This window comes from Parasteatoda tepidariorum, chromosome 11 (genome assembly GCF_982258835.1).
Source record: "Parasteatoda tepidariorum strain Cologne lab strain chromosome 11, Ptep-v5.0, whole genome shotgun sequence".
Classification (NCBI taxonomy): Eukaryota; Metazoa; Arthropoda; class Arachnida; order Araneae; family Theridiidae; genus Parasteatoda; species Parasteatoda tepidariorum.
Genome location: NC_141765.1, coordinates 29,162,610 through 29,183,751, shown reverse-complemented (window position 1 = coordinate 29,183,751; position 21,142 = coordinate 29,162,610). Strand labels below are relative to the sequence as shown.

The 21,142-nt window shown below is 27.4% G+C and overlaps 1 protein-coding gene across 2 annotated transcripts in view; it reads right to left on the bottom strand.

The window, feature by feature from the left end:
* The window catches only part of LOC107457474 (IDLSRF-like peptide), a 123,053-nt gene that overhangs the window by 34,079 nt on the left and 67,832 nt on the right, over window positions 1-21,142 (bottom strand). The window contains exon 2 of one of the 2 annotated variants that reach the window (XM_021146508.4): window positions 5,772-5,912. In XM_021146508.4, coding sequence (XP_021002167.1) covers window positions 5,772-5,912 — 141 coding nt within the window. The remainder of the gene's footprint in view (window positions 1-5,771; window positions 5,913-21,142) is intronic. The other variant, XM_021146509.4, reaches the window with a different exon arrangement.

Here is a 21,142-nt window from a genome sequence, read left to right as displayed (position 1 = left end):
ATTTGCTGTTACCAAATTAATTAAATTACTGTAGGTGCTATTTATTTATTATTATTATTTACGAAGTTTGCTTGCTCTTAGCACTATGTCTGAGAGATGCATAACAATACAAGACGCTTTCTTAGAAATTTTTCCTGATTCAGAAATGAAGACTTAGAGATTTCTCTGTCAGAGCTCGACGAACCAAAAGATTGGATAAGAAATTAGTTTATAGGAAAAACAGCGAGAAAAGTATTTTAGAACTTGTTATTCCATTCTCTGACTAAAGAGTAGTGAATATCGTTTTTGTAAGTAACGTTAGAGCAAATAAAGTGAAAAGTCCAATTCCAGGAACAAGAATAAATTTAAGAAGAAATGAAAGTCCTATTTTAAAGTCGAATAATAAAGTTAAATTTAATGAGCCAAGAGAAGCGTATAAGCTTGAAACTATTTTGCAAAAATGTATTTAAACTCATGAATTGTGCTCATGTTGACATATTTTAAAAACTAATCCTGAAGAATATGTAAAATTTCTGGTCAATAAATAATTATTTTAACCTTAACTAAAAGATTAAATATTTAATACATTTAATAATTGATATTTAACAATTTTTTAGACTTCTAAGTGGACACCTTTCTATTCTACTCGGAGATACGTATTGGAACAAAGCAATCGTAACCATCAGTAATCATAAAGCAATCGTAACCATCATTAGTAAAAAATGCTACGGCCTAAGGCCAATGTTCCAAAAATGGAACATCATTAAAAACGCACTTAAAAATTTTTTCACTTAATTTCTTTTATTTTATTGATTTTAGATATTCTTCAGTAGTGAACTTATTAAATTTCACGTTATTAGGATAATCCTTTCTTAATTCAATTAAACTGTTATACCTGGCATGATTAAATTCTCATGATTTAATGAATTATTGAAAAATATTTTCTTCGAATGATATTCATTCTTTGAAAGCTGCAGAACTTATTAGCCATTTTTTATACAAGCCATAATTTATTAAAAACAATATTGAGGGAGTGGTGAATCATGTTTTACTTTGGAAATATTAAACTATAAGATTATTTTAGCATGAATTATAAAATTATAGCATCTTACTTGAAAACTGTATAGTGTGACGCTTTTGCTTAAAGAATTTAAGGCCAATTCAAAATTTTAAAGTGTGATGCGGAAATTTAAGCAATGGACATGTAAGAGCATGCTTTTTAGTTGAATTCTTTTCAAATAGTATGCATAAGAAGCAAAAGATCATACTATTTTAAAGAAGGGAAATAGTAATTTGTACCAGAAAAATTCTATTTTAGTGTATAAAATCATTTCTCATTTTGATATAAGAAGCACAATTGCTTTCTGTTGCATCGCAACAGTTTGGGAGTTGGAGATTTGAATTGATAAATGTTAAGCAGAAGAAGGAGCAGCTGGAAATAGTGAAATGAAAGAGGCCATTTTTAGTGATGGCCTACTTATAAACCAACGTGTTCCAAAAGAAAAGAAAAACGTTCTAAATCTTTTTCGAAATAGGTATGAAATCCATCAAAAACGAGAAATAAATTCGTCAAACAACGATGAAAGTTTCGATTCTTATTGAAGGTAAAATCTGAAATGGTGCATACATACTTGCACTCAAAAATGCTTTCAAATTCATATGAATAAATGGTTTGAGTGCAGTTTTGAAAAGAAAATGAAATAGTACCATCTATCCAGTACTTTTTACCGCAAAATCCATTTTTACACCAAAATTTTACGAGCCGAAAAAATCTGATATAAAGTAATTTTGACAGTAATATTTATTATAAAATCACTGAATCACTGTAATTAAATAAATATTACTGTAAAACGTAGCCTATAAAATGTTACGGTAAAAATGAGCTTTACAGTTATATTTATTTTACAAATGCTACTCTCAGGGTGTCAGTACTTTTTACTGTAATTTACTTCGGAATTATTACAGTGTGCGTCACACCTTCTGGTCTAAGATAAATAAAATAGCGCGAATGGGTATTCTATATTAAACAAATTGTCAAAGTAAGCGGCAACGTTTGGGCGAAATTGTTTTTTTTATATATATATATTAAATTAAAAGCATGATTTGGCTTACAACATTTGTCACATTTCATCGCTATGCATAACTGGAGATCAACATGCAGGGCTAATTTCAATAAATCCAGGCACTTTTTCAATAATATTTTTGACGTAAAGTTGACCAGCATGAAGTTATTCTATAGTCATAGTGACGGTATGAAAAATGTATGATGTATCAGTGCACAATACTCACAACCTTATATGAATTAATGTGTGTTGTTATGAAGAAAGTAATAACACTAACACCCACTGCACACAAGTATAGTGTGCGATACGTTATAAACTGCCTACTTCAGAGATTATGAGAAATTTGGAGGATTTATAATTATTTCCATAATTTTTAAGACACAAATATTTTTTCCTGTAAAACACAAAGCAGCATAGATACATTGCAGATAATAATGCTTTCATCAAAAGCACAAATAAAAAATAAAAATAAATAAAAAAATAAATAAAAATAAATAAAAAAAACAATCTAGAAAAAAATATCCCACGTATGTTTTTTATTTTAAGTAAAGTTTTTTTTCCAATCACCTTTTTTTTAATTTCATTTTTCAATTAAAGCAAAATTTTTATTTCAATAACTTTTTATTTTGTTCTTTTTACGTCCTACATTGTTTTAAAAATAATCCCTTAAAATATTTAGTTTTTAATAACAGTAAAAATGTTAATGAAATAAAAAAAATTCTATTCACTTAATCCTCAGAAAATTTGAATTCAGAAAAGTGTTTTTTATACCTTTATTGAATTTAGAAATAATTTTAAAATTAACTTTTTGTTTATTTAGTTGATTAAAAGAAAATTTGCAGATTAAAATTTTTATTCTACTTCGCTTTTATTAAGTTACTAGATAGAATATTAAATTTGAGCCACGTAAATAAAAAATAATATCAATATTTTCTCATTTAATTCTTTTTTAATGATTAAGAATGCATATTTCAGCTGTCGAATAAGTTCACGGTTTTTTAAATAATTATTATTAGGTAATACATAAATAAATTCTGAGTTCAAGTTTAGATAAATTATTGAAAACTTTGACATAAAACTACGAATTTCTAAATTATTTTAGTTTTAACAAAAAATTTATATTTAAAAATATATAATAATTAATACTGATGGATTAAATAAAATAAATTGGCTTATAGGTAAACCTTTTTTACTGTTTCTCCCCCTCTTATTTATGCAGTCAATTTTTATTTGTTTATTTCAGAATCATTGTTTCTGGCAAATGGAGAAAAAACTTTTGGTAAAATTGCCGCACGTATGGTAATGACATTTCTGGTGGAAAAAAAACAACATAATTCTGGTGATAAAACTCAATATAATTTAAACCATTAATTTGTAATTTTTCCGTTCATATGATATCGGTTTACCGGAAATTCTGGTTTTGAACATAACTGAAAGAAATTTTACTGAATAAATGGTTTTTATGCCATGCTCAGGATAAAATTTGATAAACTTAACACATTTTATCACTTATTATAAAACCGTACTTTCAGTTTTACCAAAATCATTACCAAAGTGCTTCAGTAAAAATTAAAGCTTTTTGGTGCTCCCATAGAGCCAGAAACACGGTAAGTTTTGCCGCATTTTTGTGGTTTTGATCATACTTTATTGTCAGTGTAGATTTCTGCATTACTCTGGAGAACTGTAGGATTTAGACTTTTGACTTTTTGAATTTATTCATTAACTCTCTTCGTTGTGTTTTAAAAAATTAGGAAAATTAAGAGTAATTATTTTTAATGTGATCTAAAAATTTCAAAGCGTATTTCAATTATTAATTATATTATTGAAAACAATTTTTAATTAAAGTAGTCGTAAACAGGATCCAAAAGACAAAGACCTATCTGCTTATAAATACAGGGTAACTGTTCCTTTATAAAACGAATGTCTAATGAACCTTATCAAAAGCAGACAAGTGAACAGTCAGGCTGAGGAGTAATGGAAACCAAAAACCTTCAAACATGTAGCAACCGTATTAAAAATTAGAAGCAAGAGTAAAAGTATCCAAGCCACGCCAATCTCATGATATCTCACTTTACTAACTAAATAGTTTGAGAAAATAATTAACTCAGAAAATTCATTAGAGTTAAAATTTATGAATTTAAATTAAAAAACTGAATGAGACTTAAACATTAAGAAATGTTTAAAGTCTACCATGGCAGGGCAATGACTTAAATAGCCAAAAAATATATACTGAGAAGGAAATAAAACTTGTTCTTAGAGCTTTCTTTAAAAAAAAACACTAAATTTTTCCAAAAAAGGAATTTAAGAATATGTAACAGAAAAGGATAGCAAATACATTATTGATTAATAAGCACTACTTTTTTATGAAGGTATGAAGTATTTTATTTGATTTTCATTAAAGCATAAGCTTTTGCAACCACTTAATAATGAATAAACAAATTTTAAGAAATTTGATAATATGCAGTGTTAGAAATTCCTCGGAAAAATAGTAAAATTACAATTTATTTAATCACCATTTTACCATAAAGCAGTCAAATAACCATAAAATTATAGCATTCAAAAAGTTAAATGAGAGAAAAATCGTTTATTGGCTGTTTTCATGACCGTTAAGAGCACGTTCTTTGTAAGCTGGAAGCTAACCCTATGATGAGAATTACGCATTCATATTGTCATTTTCTATCATCGACTTCAGCTCATGCGGTTCCTCTCTTAATTGAAGCTGCTTCTTGCCCATCGCCATGGATCAATCGCAAAATTGCATTGGTGCCTCTGTGAGGCAACTGATGAGTGATGGAGGGACTGTCTATGACTTGCTGATGCGACATGATCTTCTGGACTTGGTCTAGGGCTCTAGACCGGCCACTAGCTTCACTTGGTCTAGGGCTCTAGACCAAGGGATAAGCAACAACATTTTCTATCATCAGGTTCCTAATACAACAGCGGATGCCTAATAATTTTACAGTTATAAGTGTGTGGTGAGCATCTTATGAAGCCACTTAGTTCCTTGCAGCTGAGTACATACTTTAGCTGAGAGGGCTAATCAGTCAATCTCATGACCGGTTAAACGGGAATTCGAATTCCGGTTTGGAAACCACAATACTTCTCCGTTCCTTCAATCCATGAGGGAATTTCAGTGTCCTGCACTCCTCAATTTAATACCAAACTCTGATTCACACATGTTTCAGCACCCCAGAGCTGCTATACGCAATGAATTTTAGTATTCCCCATCTCTCACGATAGATGGCACCACAAGATAAATTATTTATTCCACATTCCATGGTTCGCTTGACAAAACACAACTCCAACACAAATTATCTTCAATGCCTATTACCTAACCAAAAGCCTAACATAACCAATGTCCAATAAAATTTCATTTTTATGATTTTGCTAGGTGTTAATGGTTACGATAATTCTAGTTGTAAATTTGCCATGTTAGGTGTAAATTGGGTCATGCTAGTTGTAAATGCTTATGATCTTGTATTTAATGGTTTGTTACCCTTACGACAAGTAAACAGTATCAAAATCATAAAAGTAATTAATTGTTCTTAACCGTTAACTAGATGGATATTGACAGACTGTTGCTTGTAAATTTACCTCAATTTTAGAATGAAAATTCTAACAGTGTAACAAAAACATCACTAAGCAACATTTCATTTAAATCTGATTTTCATTTCAGTGCAGAGATAAATTTTATATCACTATTTGACTAATAAAAGTTGATTTATTTACCTGCAGTGCAAAGCCTGGGATCTTCGTCGTAACCATCTGAACAGTCTGGCGCTCCATCACATAAGTATTGAATAGAAATACATACTGTTCTGTCTCCTGGACAACGGAATGGTTGTGTTGGGTGACACCTGTCACTATCTGCTGCAAAAGAACAAAACTGATTTAAAAATTGATCAATAAGATTAATACTTTTTAGTTAAGGTCTGTTATTTTGTAAATGAAAGTTTCATACACGCACATTATATATGAGATAATAAATCTCATCCATTATGAATTTTCTAGCACTCATAAAAGAGATTTTGGGTTCTTTAAATATTTATTTACACGAATTTGTTTTTTAAGTCAAATTTGTCATGATATGTTTTGCAACATAAAAATATTGACAGAAAAATGTATCAGACTGAATGAAATCTAATTCTAAAAGAGTCACATTTATTTTTGTATACAATTACTTTCGTATACAATTATTTTCAATAAAATGTGCCTGAATCGACTGCTTTTTTCTTTCAAAAAATTTATATCTGCATAAATAATGGAAAGAATGCATATAGAACTATTTAATTCAATTGTTCACGAAAGATCCGTGGTGGCTCAGGGGATAGAGAGCTCGTTTTCCAGTGAGGTGAACCGGGTTCAAATTTCACCAATGGCTGGTTGAATTGAATTTCGCACCCGTCTTGCATTAACCATAATGTTGACATGAAATATCCTCAGTGGTAGATGAACCATGGGTTAGAGTCCCCTTGCCATCAGGCTAGCCGTAGGAGGTTTTCGTGGCTTTTCCCTCCATGTAACGCAAATGCGGCTTAGTTTTATCAAAAGTCCTCCACGAAGGCAAATTTTCCCCAATTCTTGATCCAGGAGTTCTCTTGAGTTCTGGACTGAGTTCAAAATTACAAGACTACGGAGTGGAGCTTTGGTTTATTCGGAACTTTGACTAATTTTTATATATCTACAATTTAATTTAATTTTTGTTGCCATTATGCTTTCACTGTACCATATTTCGAGGTTAGAAAATATTCTTTTAGTAATTTTCATCGCTTTCTCTTTCAAAGTTTCAGCGTGTTTCGGACCATAAAATTTGAAAATCCACTTATTCTAATCTGGTTTCCTCAAGGCCATTTAAATCCTAGGCATCTCCCCCCTTAAAAATCTGTATTAGTATCTGTGAATTGATTATGCAGCATGAGTAATACTTAAGCATTTTCATGCTCATTTGAAATAATTTAACGAATTGCAATAATACACGGAATAGTGCGTAAGAAGGCTTTATAAAAGCTTTAAAAATCTACCCCTTAAAATTCTACAACAAACCAACTTCCCTCCAGTTTTTTGTCAGTTTTCTGAAAGTTTACAAGTTTTACTTGTAATATTGCTAAAATTAAATAATAGAAGTATTATAAGAAACTAAAGTTTCAAACAGGCTATTTCTGAAAAATACCAAAACATCAAAAAATATGTTAATTTCCTAAACCCTAGCAATAAATATTATATTATTTAATTAATTTTCTTATCATATCAAGCATTGATTTTAAAGTATTCTTTTCGTAATATTTTACACAAAAACTGAACTACATACATTTTTAGAATCAGTATCACTCTGATTACAAATATAAACAATAAATGTGATATATCTCTTATCTATTATAATTCTATTATAACGTAAAATACAATAGTAATATGCTACATCTCCTTACAAAGTTGCCTACATCTAAACGAGAAAAAAAAATTGAGCTTATAGAAAATACAGATAACTTCTCTTTACACTTATTTTGAATAACTTAAACTACATACGTTTTGTAATATACCAATTTCATAAAGGGTAAGTCTAGATAAGATGGACATAGAGGACATATGGTAAGTTGAAATTTCTCCGATATTTTTTTAATATATTGCGCCAGATGCAGTTTCGCAGAAAGCAATTTATCTTGTTTATCAATTTGGACAAAGCATTGTTTTTCGTTACAACAAAAAGCATGTTAAACTTTAATGTTTATTTTATTTAGGGGTAAAATATTTTTCATGAATTAAGTAATCTGTTGTTTTATAATGCGTAGTATTTATTTCTTTAAACTAGCTGGACCTTTAAAGCACATGTATAGTCTAATCTTTGTTCCTGAGTAAAAAGCATAATTATGGTGGAGTGAGACAGCCACCATTGTTGAAGGAAATCGCCATTGTTGAAGGAAAGATGAGTCACATAAAATGGAAGAGAGATGGCCACTCATCATTAATACTTATGTTGCGCTATTTCTAATACCAATATCATCAAGCCTGCTTGGTGAAACCCATCGAATTTAAGGCAGAGGGTGCGTTTTTTTAGTGGCGCCATCTATGACCAAGAATATGACTTCAGCTACACACAAGCCACAGCTCGTTTATAGGGCGGACTCATTCATACATCCATTTATTCATCCACAGATTGTAAGTTTGACCTGAACCAGAGAACAACAAATCTCAAATTCAGTTGCCCCAGAAGTGTTGATTTTTTAATGAGAACATAGAGGACTTTGTGACCCGACAGATTTAACGTGCACCAATCACCCTTTACTACATGGGGAGTCTGTGGTCGGCGGGGATCGAACTCATGACCTCTTAGACATGGGCCTAACGCCCTACTAACCAGGCTATCACGGCCCCATTAATACGTATTGACATATCAAAGGTCACAAGGCCCTTAAAAAATTTAAAAATAGGTAAAAAAATACGATGTATTTTAGTAAATTAGTCTTCACCACCACGCTTAATATCTCCGAATAATCTTTTTTCGTTAATGGCGTTCGTTTGGCTTCGCTTCGTAATTTTAAGATAAAAACTAATTAAAAGAAATCCTTACTTTCTTTATTAAAATATTTAAACCACTCTTGTAAACTTTTTTAGAACTGTATGAGTGCTGACCCGCATATTACCCTTCGATTCTTCAAACCTAATATATTATCCCTTACAACCCTATAACCTACTCGATAGAACCCTACATTATATTCGTTTCTTCAGAATTTGATGAATATCAATGAATACCAGCTGTGGAGAAGAATCGAATACCACAACTAAAAATGTTGATCGGAAAAGATATGGTGCAAGCAATGGCTTCATAATAAATGAACAATATTTTAAAACTTCAACCAAATACGTGGTAAAGTTTTTCCGAAATTGATGGATTAAATCCGTTCATTATACTTTTTACTAAATTGTTTCTACCTATTTTTTATGATAAAATTATTTTTTTACAATTTATCGTAAGTTTTTATGGTTAGCTGAATGAAACGAATTATTTCCATACTCAAACTTCATTTTTTAAATTGGATATAGCTAACTCTCCTCGACATTAAGGAGAGACGGCCACTTGTAAGTCAATTTTCAAACATTTTTTTTTTCAGATTTTATTCTTAATATCTCATTGTTTTTTATTCAAAATATGTTGAGTACATGTCTTAGAGCTTAAAATATGCATAAATATTTCTTATATTTCTATTCCTAATACTTTTACTTCGATTTTACCCATTTTTTATGATAAAATCAATTCTTTTCATCATATCGTAAGTTTTTTAAAGGGTGGATGAGCTATTTCCATATATTAAACTCATTTTTCCTTTTCTAAATGGGATAGTAAGAAGAGATGGTAAATTATAAATCTATTTTCAAAAAAAAAATTTTGGATTTTATTCTAAATGTCTCATTATTTATTTTTCAAAATATGTTGAGTTCATATCTTAGAATTTAAAATATTGATAAATATTTCGTCAATTTCTTTCTTAATATCTTTATTTTGATTTGAAAAAAATAGGACGATCTGTCCTATGCTTAAGCTATATGAAACTGTACATTTCAGTGAATTTCAGGGGAGGTATTAAATATAATTGCAACAAATACCAAGATGCTTATTTTATGATATACATTTATTCACAACTCATTCGAATCGTGAAATTCTTTCATGAATAAAATTATTATTCAGAATCCTGTTAGTACGTAATTATTATTTTATAAACTATTATAATTCAATTATCTTTAAAATATTTTCGATTTACAATAAAATTCTCAAAACAAGGTCTGTTAAGGGAGCAAACTATTCAGTTTATTACTTACCGAGCTTTAACGGGAATTGATTTCATTTAAAATTCAGCATTTTTATAAATGCAGAAAATGAAAAGAAGCTAAAATGACGGTTTAAAATTTTAATGAATAATGAATGTACTTTTACAATGAAATTTTCGTTTATATTGCTCGCTTTAAATTTATTATTGTGACACTTTTCAAAAAATTAAAATTAAAGTATTCAAAATCAAATTTAAAACTGTTCTAGCATTTGAATTTCGGTCAATTTCTTTGTAAAGCATAGATTGATTTAAATTACAATACAATATAAAATTTGCGTGCTTTTATGAAAAGTTCAGTCAAAATACGAGAAATTAGATTTTATGAATAATGTTTAGTGGTTCGATTCATTTTTATAAATTGGAATTCGAAATTTACTGTTCCCATTTGATCATTAAGTTTTTTCCATTTTGTTATATCACTTTGAAGTTTTCCACGGTATTTTTATTCTTTTAATTTTGATAACATAGAAATATTTTTTGCTGCGTGGTATTTTAGTTGAAGTACTTCGCATTTGATTTAATGAATCAACTCTTTCCTTTCCACATTTATTCTTGCAATTTTTTTTTCATAAATATGAATGGCGTGATATTTTGAATGAAATTGCCATCAAAACCATTTATTAACTACAAGAACAAACACATGACGTTACAGAAGGCTAATATTTTTTGCTAATAGTTATTGAAAGAATTTAAAAAATTTCTAATCTTAGAATGTTGCATATTTTTCTATCTTTATTATTTACTAAATTATTATTATAAACTATTATTATGAATTATTATATTATAAATTATTACTTTTTACTATTACCGAAATTATTATAAACTATTATTATAAATTATTATATTATAAATCATTACTTTTTACTATTACCGAAATTATTATGAACTATTATTATAAATTATTATATAATAATCTATTCCTTTTTATTATTTTCTAAATTGTTCTAAATTATTTCTTTATCAAAACTAAAATGACAATTTCAATTTCTGAAAAGCAAATTAAAGTAAAATTTCTAAAATATACATATTTCAAATTTCATGGGTTTTTCTTTTAGTTTTAGAGATAATAGCATTTTAAAGCTGAAAAAAATTGATCTTACAAAATAAAAAGCTACAACATTTCTAAAATCTCAGTAATAAGAAAACACGAAATTAAATTTTATCTCGAGTTCAAAATCAGATACTAGCGTAGTTTTTCGTATTTTTAGGGAGAAAAATCAGAGCATAATTTTTAAAAAACAAAGCAAACCGCAAAACTTTTGTATCTCATACCGCGTAGTTAAAAGCTTTTTTTCTCCTTTGTGAGAAGTTTGAGAGCAATTTTATGCCAGTTTATTGTAGAATGGTGCCAACAGAAAACTAAGTATTAAACTATGAGAAAAATACTCGAATTGAAGCAAATTGTTGTAAAGAAGTCCTTTAAAAACTTAAAGTTGAAAAAGAAAAGCGCTTAATATTCAAAGTTGAGTTAGTAAAATTGTTTGAAACTATCTTAAACACGAAAATTAACCAGATAAGCTCCTGATATATGACTCTCCTCCTCACAATTATCAGGGAATCAATTATTTCTTAAATCAGAAAAAAGAGAGAAAGAAATTATCACAAAGAGAAATCTTTCATTAGCTGAGATTTAGTTGTGGTCGCGTAGAGAGAAAACAAAGATAAAAGAAATGACTGAGATGCAATAAAGAATTTTCGTCTGTTAGCTAATCTTCAATTAGTGTCGTGCAGTAAATACTGTATTCTAAATACTGCTCATAAAACAGTATTCTACTACTGCTCGTGAAATATTGTTTGTAAAAAAGCATGCATTTTAATAATTTTCAGTAAATTATATGGAGATAAAAATTCAGGTAAAATTACTATGCCGTAAGGTAGCAAGCATTTCATGTATTTCCATGCCTTGTCCGATATTTCGAAACCACGAATTTTCCTTCTGTGAGGTCAGCTCCCTGACCGCTACACAGTCCGGTCAGGGGAAAAAAGAAAAAAAAAAAATATATATATATATATATATATATATATATATATATATATATATATATATATATATATATATATATATATATATATATATATATAAATACAAGAAAACACAAAGAAAGTTAAGAAAAACAATAAGTTTCATTTATTGCGCTTAAGCTGCAAGTAAACAGCACTCATTAGATAAGTTCAAAATGAAGAATAAAATAAAGAAAAATTATAGACATATGAAAAAAAGGAGGGTGGGAAATAATAAGTAAAAAAAATAACAAACAACATTTTATTTAAAAGAAAAAAAAGAAAAAAAAACATGAAATGTTAATTAAAAAGCCGGGAAAAAAAAGATCAATATCAGAAAGCACTCTGTTTTGCGGATATAATCGTGTGGGCTGAAGAAAAGATTATATCTTTTTTTTCCGGTTTTTTAATTAACATTTCATTTTTTTTTATTATTAATAAAATGTTGTTTGTTATTTTTTTTACTTATTATTTCCCACCCCCCTTTTTTTCATATGTCTATAATTTTTCTTTATTTTATTCTTCATTTTGAACTTATATATATATATATATATATATATATATATATATATATATATATATATATATATATATATATATTTAGCATTAATTTTTTCAAAATCGTTGACAAAACGAAACGCTTAGGCAAAAATTATCCAGCTTTTCGGTGTTCCCATAAGTAACATAAAGTTCTCACATGGTAAACTTTACCTTAATTTTATATTTTTAATCATACTTTGTTTTCTCAGTGCATCTGGAGAAAAATATTATTTTATTTCAATTATAAAGTTTAAAGGACTCAAATAATTTTTATTGCTACAATTGATGACTGTAGACTTATATGTAATCCAAAAATCGTCTTACTAATTCTGTACAGGAAGCCTTCATTTATAGTTGTTTTTCAAAAAAGTACTTGAAACTTTTCCGCTCTTTAACTGCCTGGCAAATTCAAAAATCTTTTCATTCTTTTTAAAAGTATATAGATTGCGTAAAATGTTTTTGCGCTGATGTACCATTTGCCAAGTATGCAAATTTGTAACTATTTATAGAAAAAAGAAGGTCAAAAACTTTAATGAATCATGTTTAAATTTTTAAAATACTGAAAATATTATGCTAAATATCCTGCTAAATATTAGCAATTTGTCATATTCTTTTATTAAAATTATCCAAACTTTAAATCTACCTTTTAGCACTTAAGTTTTATTTAAAAACATTCTAGAAATTTAAAACTTACGCATATCACTTTTTTTTAAATATTAGAATATTATGAAATTTAAAGAAATTCAATTACAATTCATTTAGTTTGTAACTTTACGTACATTTTGAAAATATAACACATTTTTTTTGTAGAAAATTTAAATTGAGAATTTTTATAGACTTTAAAGATATCCAAGTATTCTATAAATTTCTTGATAAAATTAAATTGAAACTATTTATGCTTTTAAAAATCAAGTTTTAATTAAAGTTTACACATTAATTAAGAAATCGTTTGATGGTAATATGAGTAAGTTAATTTATTTGGAATACTTAAAAGTGACGAAAAGAATTTGTTTATAGTTGAATGCTTTTAAGTAATAGTTGTTTAGAGAAATACTATTAATATAAATTATTATGTTCTCCTTTAAAAAGACAAAATAAACATTTGAGCTTTATAAAATAGATCCCTTTTCAGAATATACGGAAAAGATAATTTGTCAACACTGATTCATTTTGTCAATAATGAATAAGTGTATTTAATTTTATTATGAAAATTCATAATTTGATATAAATAGATCCAAGCATTGTTAGGAAAGATAGAGTAAATCATACAATATAATAAGATATGGAAAGCTTATAAAATATGAAGAAATGAAAATTGTTTGATGCGACGAGTTACTTTTCAACTACGTAATTTAATAATGCATTTCTCATTAAAATGATACAAAAAAAATATTTTTATAAGTTAATGATAGTTTTATTATCATTGGTTTCGATAATTTCTTTTTATTTTTTATAAATATTTCACAGACACGAATATTGCTCCTGATTTTTTAAATAATAATTTCAGACATAGAAATGCTATTTTCAAGCATTTAATTAAGTATGTCTGAATTATAACATTAAATATTTAGCATTGTTAGGACTTAAAATTTAATAAATAAGCCGAAGAATGGTTTAAAATATTTCTGTTATCTATCCATTTTCTCTTAAATATTCATAGGGTTCATTGTAAACAATGCCAAATTAAATAAACCATTCTGAAGTTTTCAACATTTGTTTAAATTTTTCAGACATTGATTTAAAAAACAGTTTCGTCCTAAAATTAGAACTCTATAATTAATATATTACAAGTTGTGCAAAAGTAAAGTGTAATAAAATTTTATTTTCATCCTTTTTCTGCAGATTAAAATCAATTTTTTTTAGGTTTTGTGAATTTCACAAAACATTTCCCACACGGAGAAAAAAATTCTGATAAAATTATAGTACTGTATGGTAATGATATTTTAAGTAAAAAGCCAACATAATTCTAGCTAATAAAACTAAAATGTATGGTATTTAAACCATTCATTTAGTAGTTTTTCCGTTCATATATTAGCAGTTTACGGAAAATTTTAGTTTTTAAATTTATAGCTATTTTTACTGTATATTTAGCAAAAGATACAAAACTGAAAAGTACATTTAACCGAATAAATTGTTCTTATGCAATGTTTTAAGGTATCGTGATAAAATTATCAAACTTTACCACATTTATCAAGTTTAATTACATATTATAATTCCATATCTTATTGTTAATTTAACAAAAATCATTACCAAAGCCCCTCAACAATTAACGAGCATTTGATGTTCCCATAGAGCCAGAAACATGGTAAATTTTACCATGTTCTGGTAGTTTTGAACAATTTTTGACAAAAAAAATCATAATTCAAAATTTTTAACTTTATTACATTTTACAATACTTTCAATCTGAAATATTACTAGCAATTGCTCGTCAGTCGTATATTTCCTGTATTATTTATACAGGGTGTAACAAAGTTAAGAAACGGTCAAATAACTCGAGAAATATACATCTGATCGAAAAGTGAAACTGGACACTTTCAATATGTTTCAAAAGCTATCCAAAGACTCTAAATTCAGTCTTTCAACCCCCCCCCCGAGGGTCGAAAGGGGAGAAACTTTGAAATCTTAATATGAATTCCTAATTTTTATATTCGGATTTTCCAGGAAAAAGTAACCTTATTTGAGATGTAAGCTAATGCATTTTGCTTTAAAGGTGGGAAGATGCTTAATAATAGGGGTTATCGTAATAGGGGTTCATATTTAAGATTTCAAAGTTGCTCCAAAACTACAGGGTTGGGGTGACAGGTCGAATTTGGTATCATTATATAGATATCTTCTAAAAATATTGAAAGTAACTATTTAAAATCTAGTTTATCATTAAGTGTTCATACTAATAAACAATTAGTTTATGAAACGTAAAATCACTCGTTGGCATTCATAACATTTCATGAATTTAACACGTATTAACTAGTTTATAAAGTTTTATCAATTTACCAAAGTAATTAAACAATATAAACTTGATATATTTAAAATCTTTAATTTCTATACAATATGTTAATCGAAATTCAAATCCTGCTTTGCTTATGTTTTCAATATAATTTTATGCATGAACTAACACTTTCCAAAAGTGACTTTTTCTGCATAAAATAAAAAGTAATTTTAATATTAATCAAATTCATATTTTGATCAAAACATTATTGCAAGAATTAATCAATAAATAAGGTTTATCTATCTTTACCTCTTAAGTTTTATTGATTCAATTCTAAGAAATTCTCTCTCATGTTAACTGCTAAAACTTTTTTATCGTACCATTGACGTATAATAATAACTATAAATATTTAATACAGAGAGCAATACGTAATTCCCTAAATAAATCAAAATTCAAAGTTTATTCCGGAAACTGAAACTAGCCATATTTCTAATACTTAGTATAATCATCGTGAATAACTTTGTTCACCGGTTATAGCAATGTCTCTTCAAGCAAGAATCGATATTGGATTTATACGAATTTAATCACTTAAAGCCAAGCTTTGCATAATTATGAAGTCTATTTTCTCAGTCAGAGACGTTTTCATTACTTCTTTTAACTGGATTTTAGGAATTTATTTAATCCTATTAGTGTTATTCAAAATTTTAATTTTCTTGAAGTTTTTCCTGCATAATCTATTTATTTTGGAAAGAGAAAAGAGTTTTTCTTCTCTTTAAAATCGACTGCATTTTGTTAATATTGTTCAGTCGTTACTTTTTAAAATGCTGAGGTTTCATTGTTATATTTCAATATTTTACACTGATCAGAAGCGTGTGGTCAAAACTACCAGAAAATGGTAATATTAACAGTATTTTTCGCTCTATGTGTACACTAAAAATCTCAGTAATTTTTACCGAAGCGCTTTGACAATAATTTTGGTGAAATTAACAATAAAATAGGGCTTTTAAATCTCTGATGAAATTTGGTAAATTAAGTAAAATTTGGTAATCTTATTACAATACCTGAAAAAATGGCATATAAAGCATTTATTCGGTAAAATTTAGTTTTCAGTTTTGTGTTTTTTATTAAATGTGTGGTAATAACAACTATAATTTTGAAAACTAAAACTACCGGTAAACATGAACCGAAAAATTACCAAATGAATAGGGTTTAAATACCGTATATTTTGCTTTTAATAGTGTATAAAATAAATAAGAAAAATTTTAAAGTAATGTAAAAACAGAATAATATATGTTTAAGGGAGCTTTAACAGAAATTTAGCAATTTTTCGTGGGAAGAGAATTTCGATATATTAAAAAAATAGTTTTTTGTAAGTAAAACAAATTCTTTTAGGTAGGATCTTAATATTAGAAAATTGGGGAAATTTAGAGTTTACTAATACTAAAAACAGTCTTCGTGTTCCCTAGTAAACTGTGACAACGTTAAAAACACAAAAAATTTCTAATCAGAAGTAAAATTGTTATTCGAATGTAAACGCGGAATAGTTATATATTAAACATTACTTTTGCATGGTATGGATACATAAAACTTAAAAATCATCCTAAATATTTAAAAAGTACAATAATTAACATTATTCTACAATTCGCAAAATAAAAAACGGGCCACCCTGAATAACTTTTGAACTAATGATCATATTTTCCCGTTCTAGTACTCAATCTTAAAGGTTTGGGGGAGGGGTAGCTTCAAATATACTAATTAATTAGTGCAGACGATATTTTAAGTTACGAAATCCTACACAAAAACGAACTTCCTCTGAATAGACATAGCGTTTTTTCGTCGGATTCAGATTTCTGCCCCCTAAATATAGGGGGTAGCCGCAATCTGGAAAATATGGTCCCCTTTTATTTGGTCACGAGAGCTATCCAAAATTTCTGACCACTTATTGTTAATTTCATTTTTTTCGTATTTCGTCATATCTCGAGAATTTTTTAAGCTAATTAAAAATTTTACACATAATTATGCAATTTGTTTATCCAAAAGTAACTCCGAATGAAATATATTTTTTAGTAAATAGTCATTGTAGTCAATAATCATTGCAATCAATAGTCAACTATTTGGAAAATATTCTTTTCAGCGTCAAATAGAAATTTAGGAATTTTTTTCTTCTGACAATCAGTGAATTTGATTACATTTAAAAAAAAGGTGATTTAAAATAATTATTTACGTATCAGAATATTAATAGAAAGATTTTAACGTTAACATGTTAAATATGAAATTTTTTCAACAATTTTTAAAACGTTGAAGTTATAGGTTACTTGGAACGTATATACTTCAAATTTAAAAAGAAAGAAGGAAAAAAATTACATTTTTGTTGTTTCTTTTGCATCTAAAAATTTTACGAACATTTTATGTTTGAAACTGCCTAATTTTGATTTTTTTTTCTAATAAAGCACTTTTATTTATTCACTAAAAGAATAAGAATTTGAACGAAAACTGCTTAATGGATATAAAACGTGACTTTAATGTAGGAAAAAAATGTAATGTAAGAAAAAATATTTGATGTTGTTACCTAAAATTTGTGGTGCGTTGTAAAATTTGTAAGCAGAAAACTTAACAGTATTTTAACTCACTGTAATCTCTTATCATGCAATATAAAACTGAAATAAAAGCTACTGCTTCAATCCCAAAATTTTAATTAAACGGGAAAAATAAATAAGAAAACAGTAAAATAATTACATTTTACATACAACCATTTTTGCCCAATATTTCTGCATTTCAACAATTAGTGGACAAGAATTTTTTTTGTATTATTATGCTTGAATTTAATGAATTTCAGACACAGTCTTCTATAAATTAAGAAAGTAGAATTTAAGATATATTTAATTTGCATCTGAAAAGCTCAAAAAAATTCCATTAAAGCATTAAACGCTTAAAAAAGTTCTTTTGTTTCATCTTTTAGACATCAATTATTTATATTGTGTCTTATGTTACATAAATAAAAACCGCTTCCCGAAGAAGCTCAAAAACGTTTATTTATTTTGAAATCATTTATTCTTTTCTTTCATTATTTAACTAAAACGATTAAATTTTATTTCGTTTTACTCTTCCGTATTTTGCAATTTTTCTTTTCAGAACACGCGCAATAGCATTAATGATAATTAAAAACTTTAATTTTAATTACAAAATCTTAGTAAGACTGAATTAATCTTTTTTAAAATTATTAAGCTTGAAAATTCAAATAAAATATTTGGCTTAAACACACAAATTAACTTATACAAATTTAAAAGTCAAACATCAATTTGTAAATTAAGTAATGTAATTCTGGAATATCTTACTCCAAAATTATCACAATCAAATAATACATTACAATTATTCACTGTTAGAAATTTGTTGGAAAAAATGGTTAAGTAACACTTTATTTAATTGTTATTCTATCATATTCAAACAAAACAGTCAAATAACCATAAATAAGATGATATTCAAACTCGTAACAGTGAAATAAACCGTTTATTAAATGCTTTCACCCAATACGGTTAAACAAGCAGAATTTTATAGTACCAACTAGGTCCATCTCATGAAGTCACTTAGTTCTTTGCAGTTGGGTACATATTATAGTCGAGAGGCTAATCTGTCAATGCCATGACTGACAGAACGAGCGATCGAGTTCTAGCGCTGGCACCACAATATTTTCCTTCAACACATGAAGAGTTTACAGTGTCCTGAACTCCTTGATTGATGACCCTGAACTATTAGAATACGATACTCTCATTCACGCATAAATAGCAGCAACATGAAATTTCTTAACATAAGAAAGTCTAGTATTTCCCATCTTTTGCAGTGGATGAAACCAGATAAACTAATTAAATCACATGCCACGTTTTATTTTATAAAAAAAAAACTCAACCACAGCCTAACGCCATTGCCCATTACCAAACGAAAAGCCCAGCTTTAGTGCCCAGTTATATTCTTTTTTACGGTTCTGAAACCATACTAGTTGCAAATGGCTATAAAACCTTATAGTTTTGTATTCAAGGTTTGTTTTTTAAGCATACTAGTTGCAAACTGTTTCATAACCGTAGTAGTAAAGAATGTTCTTTACCGTAAACTGTATTGTTAAATGCAGGGTCAGACTGTGCCGGTTATTTTACAGTAATTTTAAAAAAGAAAATTCTTGCAGTGTGGATAACAATTTTAAAGCTCTTTCAACTTAAAATCATTCTTATCTCATCAGACGTTTTTTTAAGTGTCATGCTTATTATTTTAATAAATACATGGTGATAAAATGAGAAAGGAAAAATCATATAGTCTAACAATTAAACTTGTTCAAAACCTTAGATGTAGTCATTAAAAATTCATTAAAAATTATAAGATTAATTAAGTCATCGAATTTATGTGAAACAATTAATTTAATGTTTGTTTACACTTAAATATTATAATATTTTTATTGCTACTTTGAATAGTTAAATTTCATTAAATTAATAAATTTACAACACAATTAGACACATATTAGGTGATTAAACTTGGCATTAAACATAGGAACTATAAACATTTCTCTGTAATTCATTTAAGCATTACGTCAAAAGGTCCCATGACGTCACAAAAGACTCTTGTGATCTCGATTGAACGATGAAGTAGAGTTTTTGTTCCATAAACATCTTCTGTCTATTCTTTCTCTTTCCGGTAAATCTGTGAAAATTGCTCCTTTCTCATCTTAAGAATTGCTAGAAATGATAAAGCTCTTAGCGTGGGAGTTAAGCTTCAATAAAAAATCGTTTCCCCCAAACGTCTAAATCGATAAGCCTCTTCCTAAAAATAAATATTGCTATTCATAATATATTTTGATGAAAATGCTCCGAAATGAAATAAATATCGACAAATAAGAAACTCAAATATGGATAAGAATATTTTAAGGAGGTAAACGTCATATAAATATTTAAAAGCAAATAATCCGTTAAGATAAATATTTATTCGACAGCTATAAATGAAATTTTAATTTCGAAAATATTTGAAATATTTTGCTGTTTCTTTAAATCTTATTGTAATATTTTTAAATTATCTTCTAAATAAAAAATAAGTTAAAAAAGAAAATGCTTGTCAAGAAATATTAAATCCCTTCTTTTTTTGTTTAATAAATACTCCGAATGTGACCTTTTGGATAGTTTTGTTTATTCGAAATGATTCTTTCTTCTCAAAAAGTCGATATTTTGGAAGAATTCTTGGAGCATCTTTTGAAATAGTCATTTCTTTTATTTGATGCATTTATTTGCATTATGCAGTCGATTCTTCATTTATTGGAATACGAAATTCTTCGAATTGAAAATATTACAAATTCTTTCTGATGTTTTTTAAAAAAACTATGGGTCAACATTTCGAAAAATTTTCTACATTTGAAATTTTTGAGCATATTTTTTCAGTATTATAAATCATGAAGAAATTTTTTTTTACTCAGACTTCAATATAAGGTAGACAAAAAATTTAGAGTCATATTAAATTCTTATATGTTCAGCTATTTTTTTATTTATGTTTTTGATTCATATTCTTGATACTAGCAAGACTGTTTTTCTAAGGAAATTTAAAAAATAACGTGATCTACATTGGATGATAATGCAGACTGTTTTTCTTTTGGGAGAAATGCAGTGGAAAAACATGTAGAATGACTGAAAATTTAACAATGACATATTTTAACATTTGAAAGTATTTGTTTATTTAAATGATTCAGATTTCGAAAAAAATAATTGAAAGTTTCTTAATTCTCATTTCTTAACACAGTGTTAAATTTTTATCATCATAAAATCAATTAAAGGGGACCA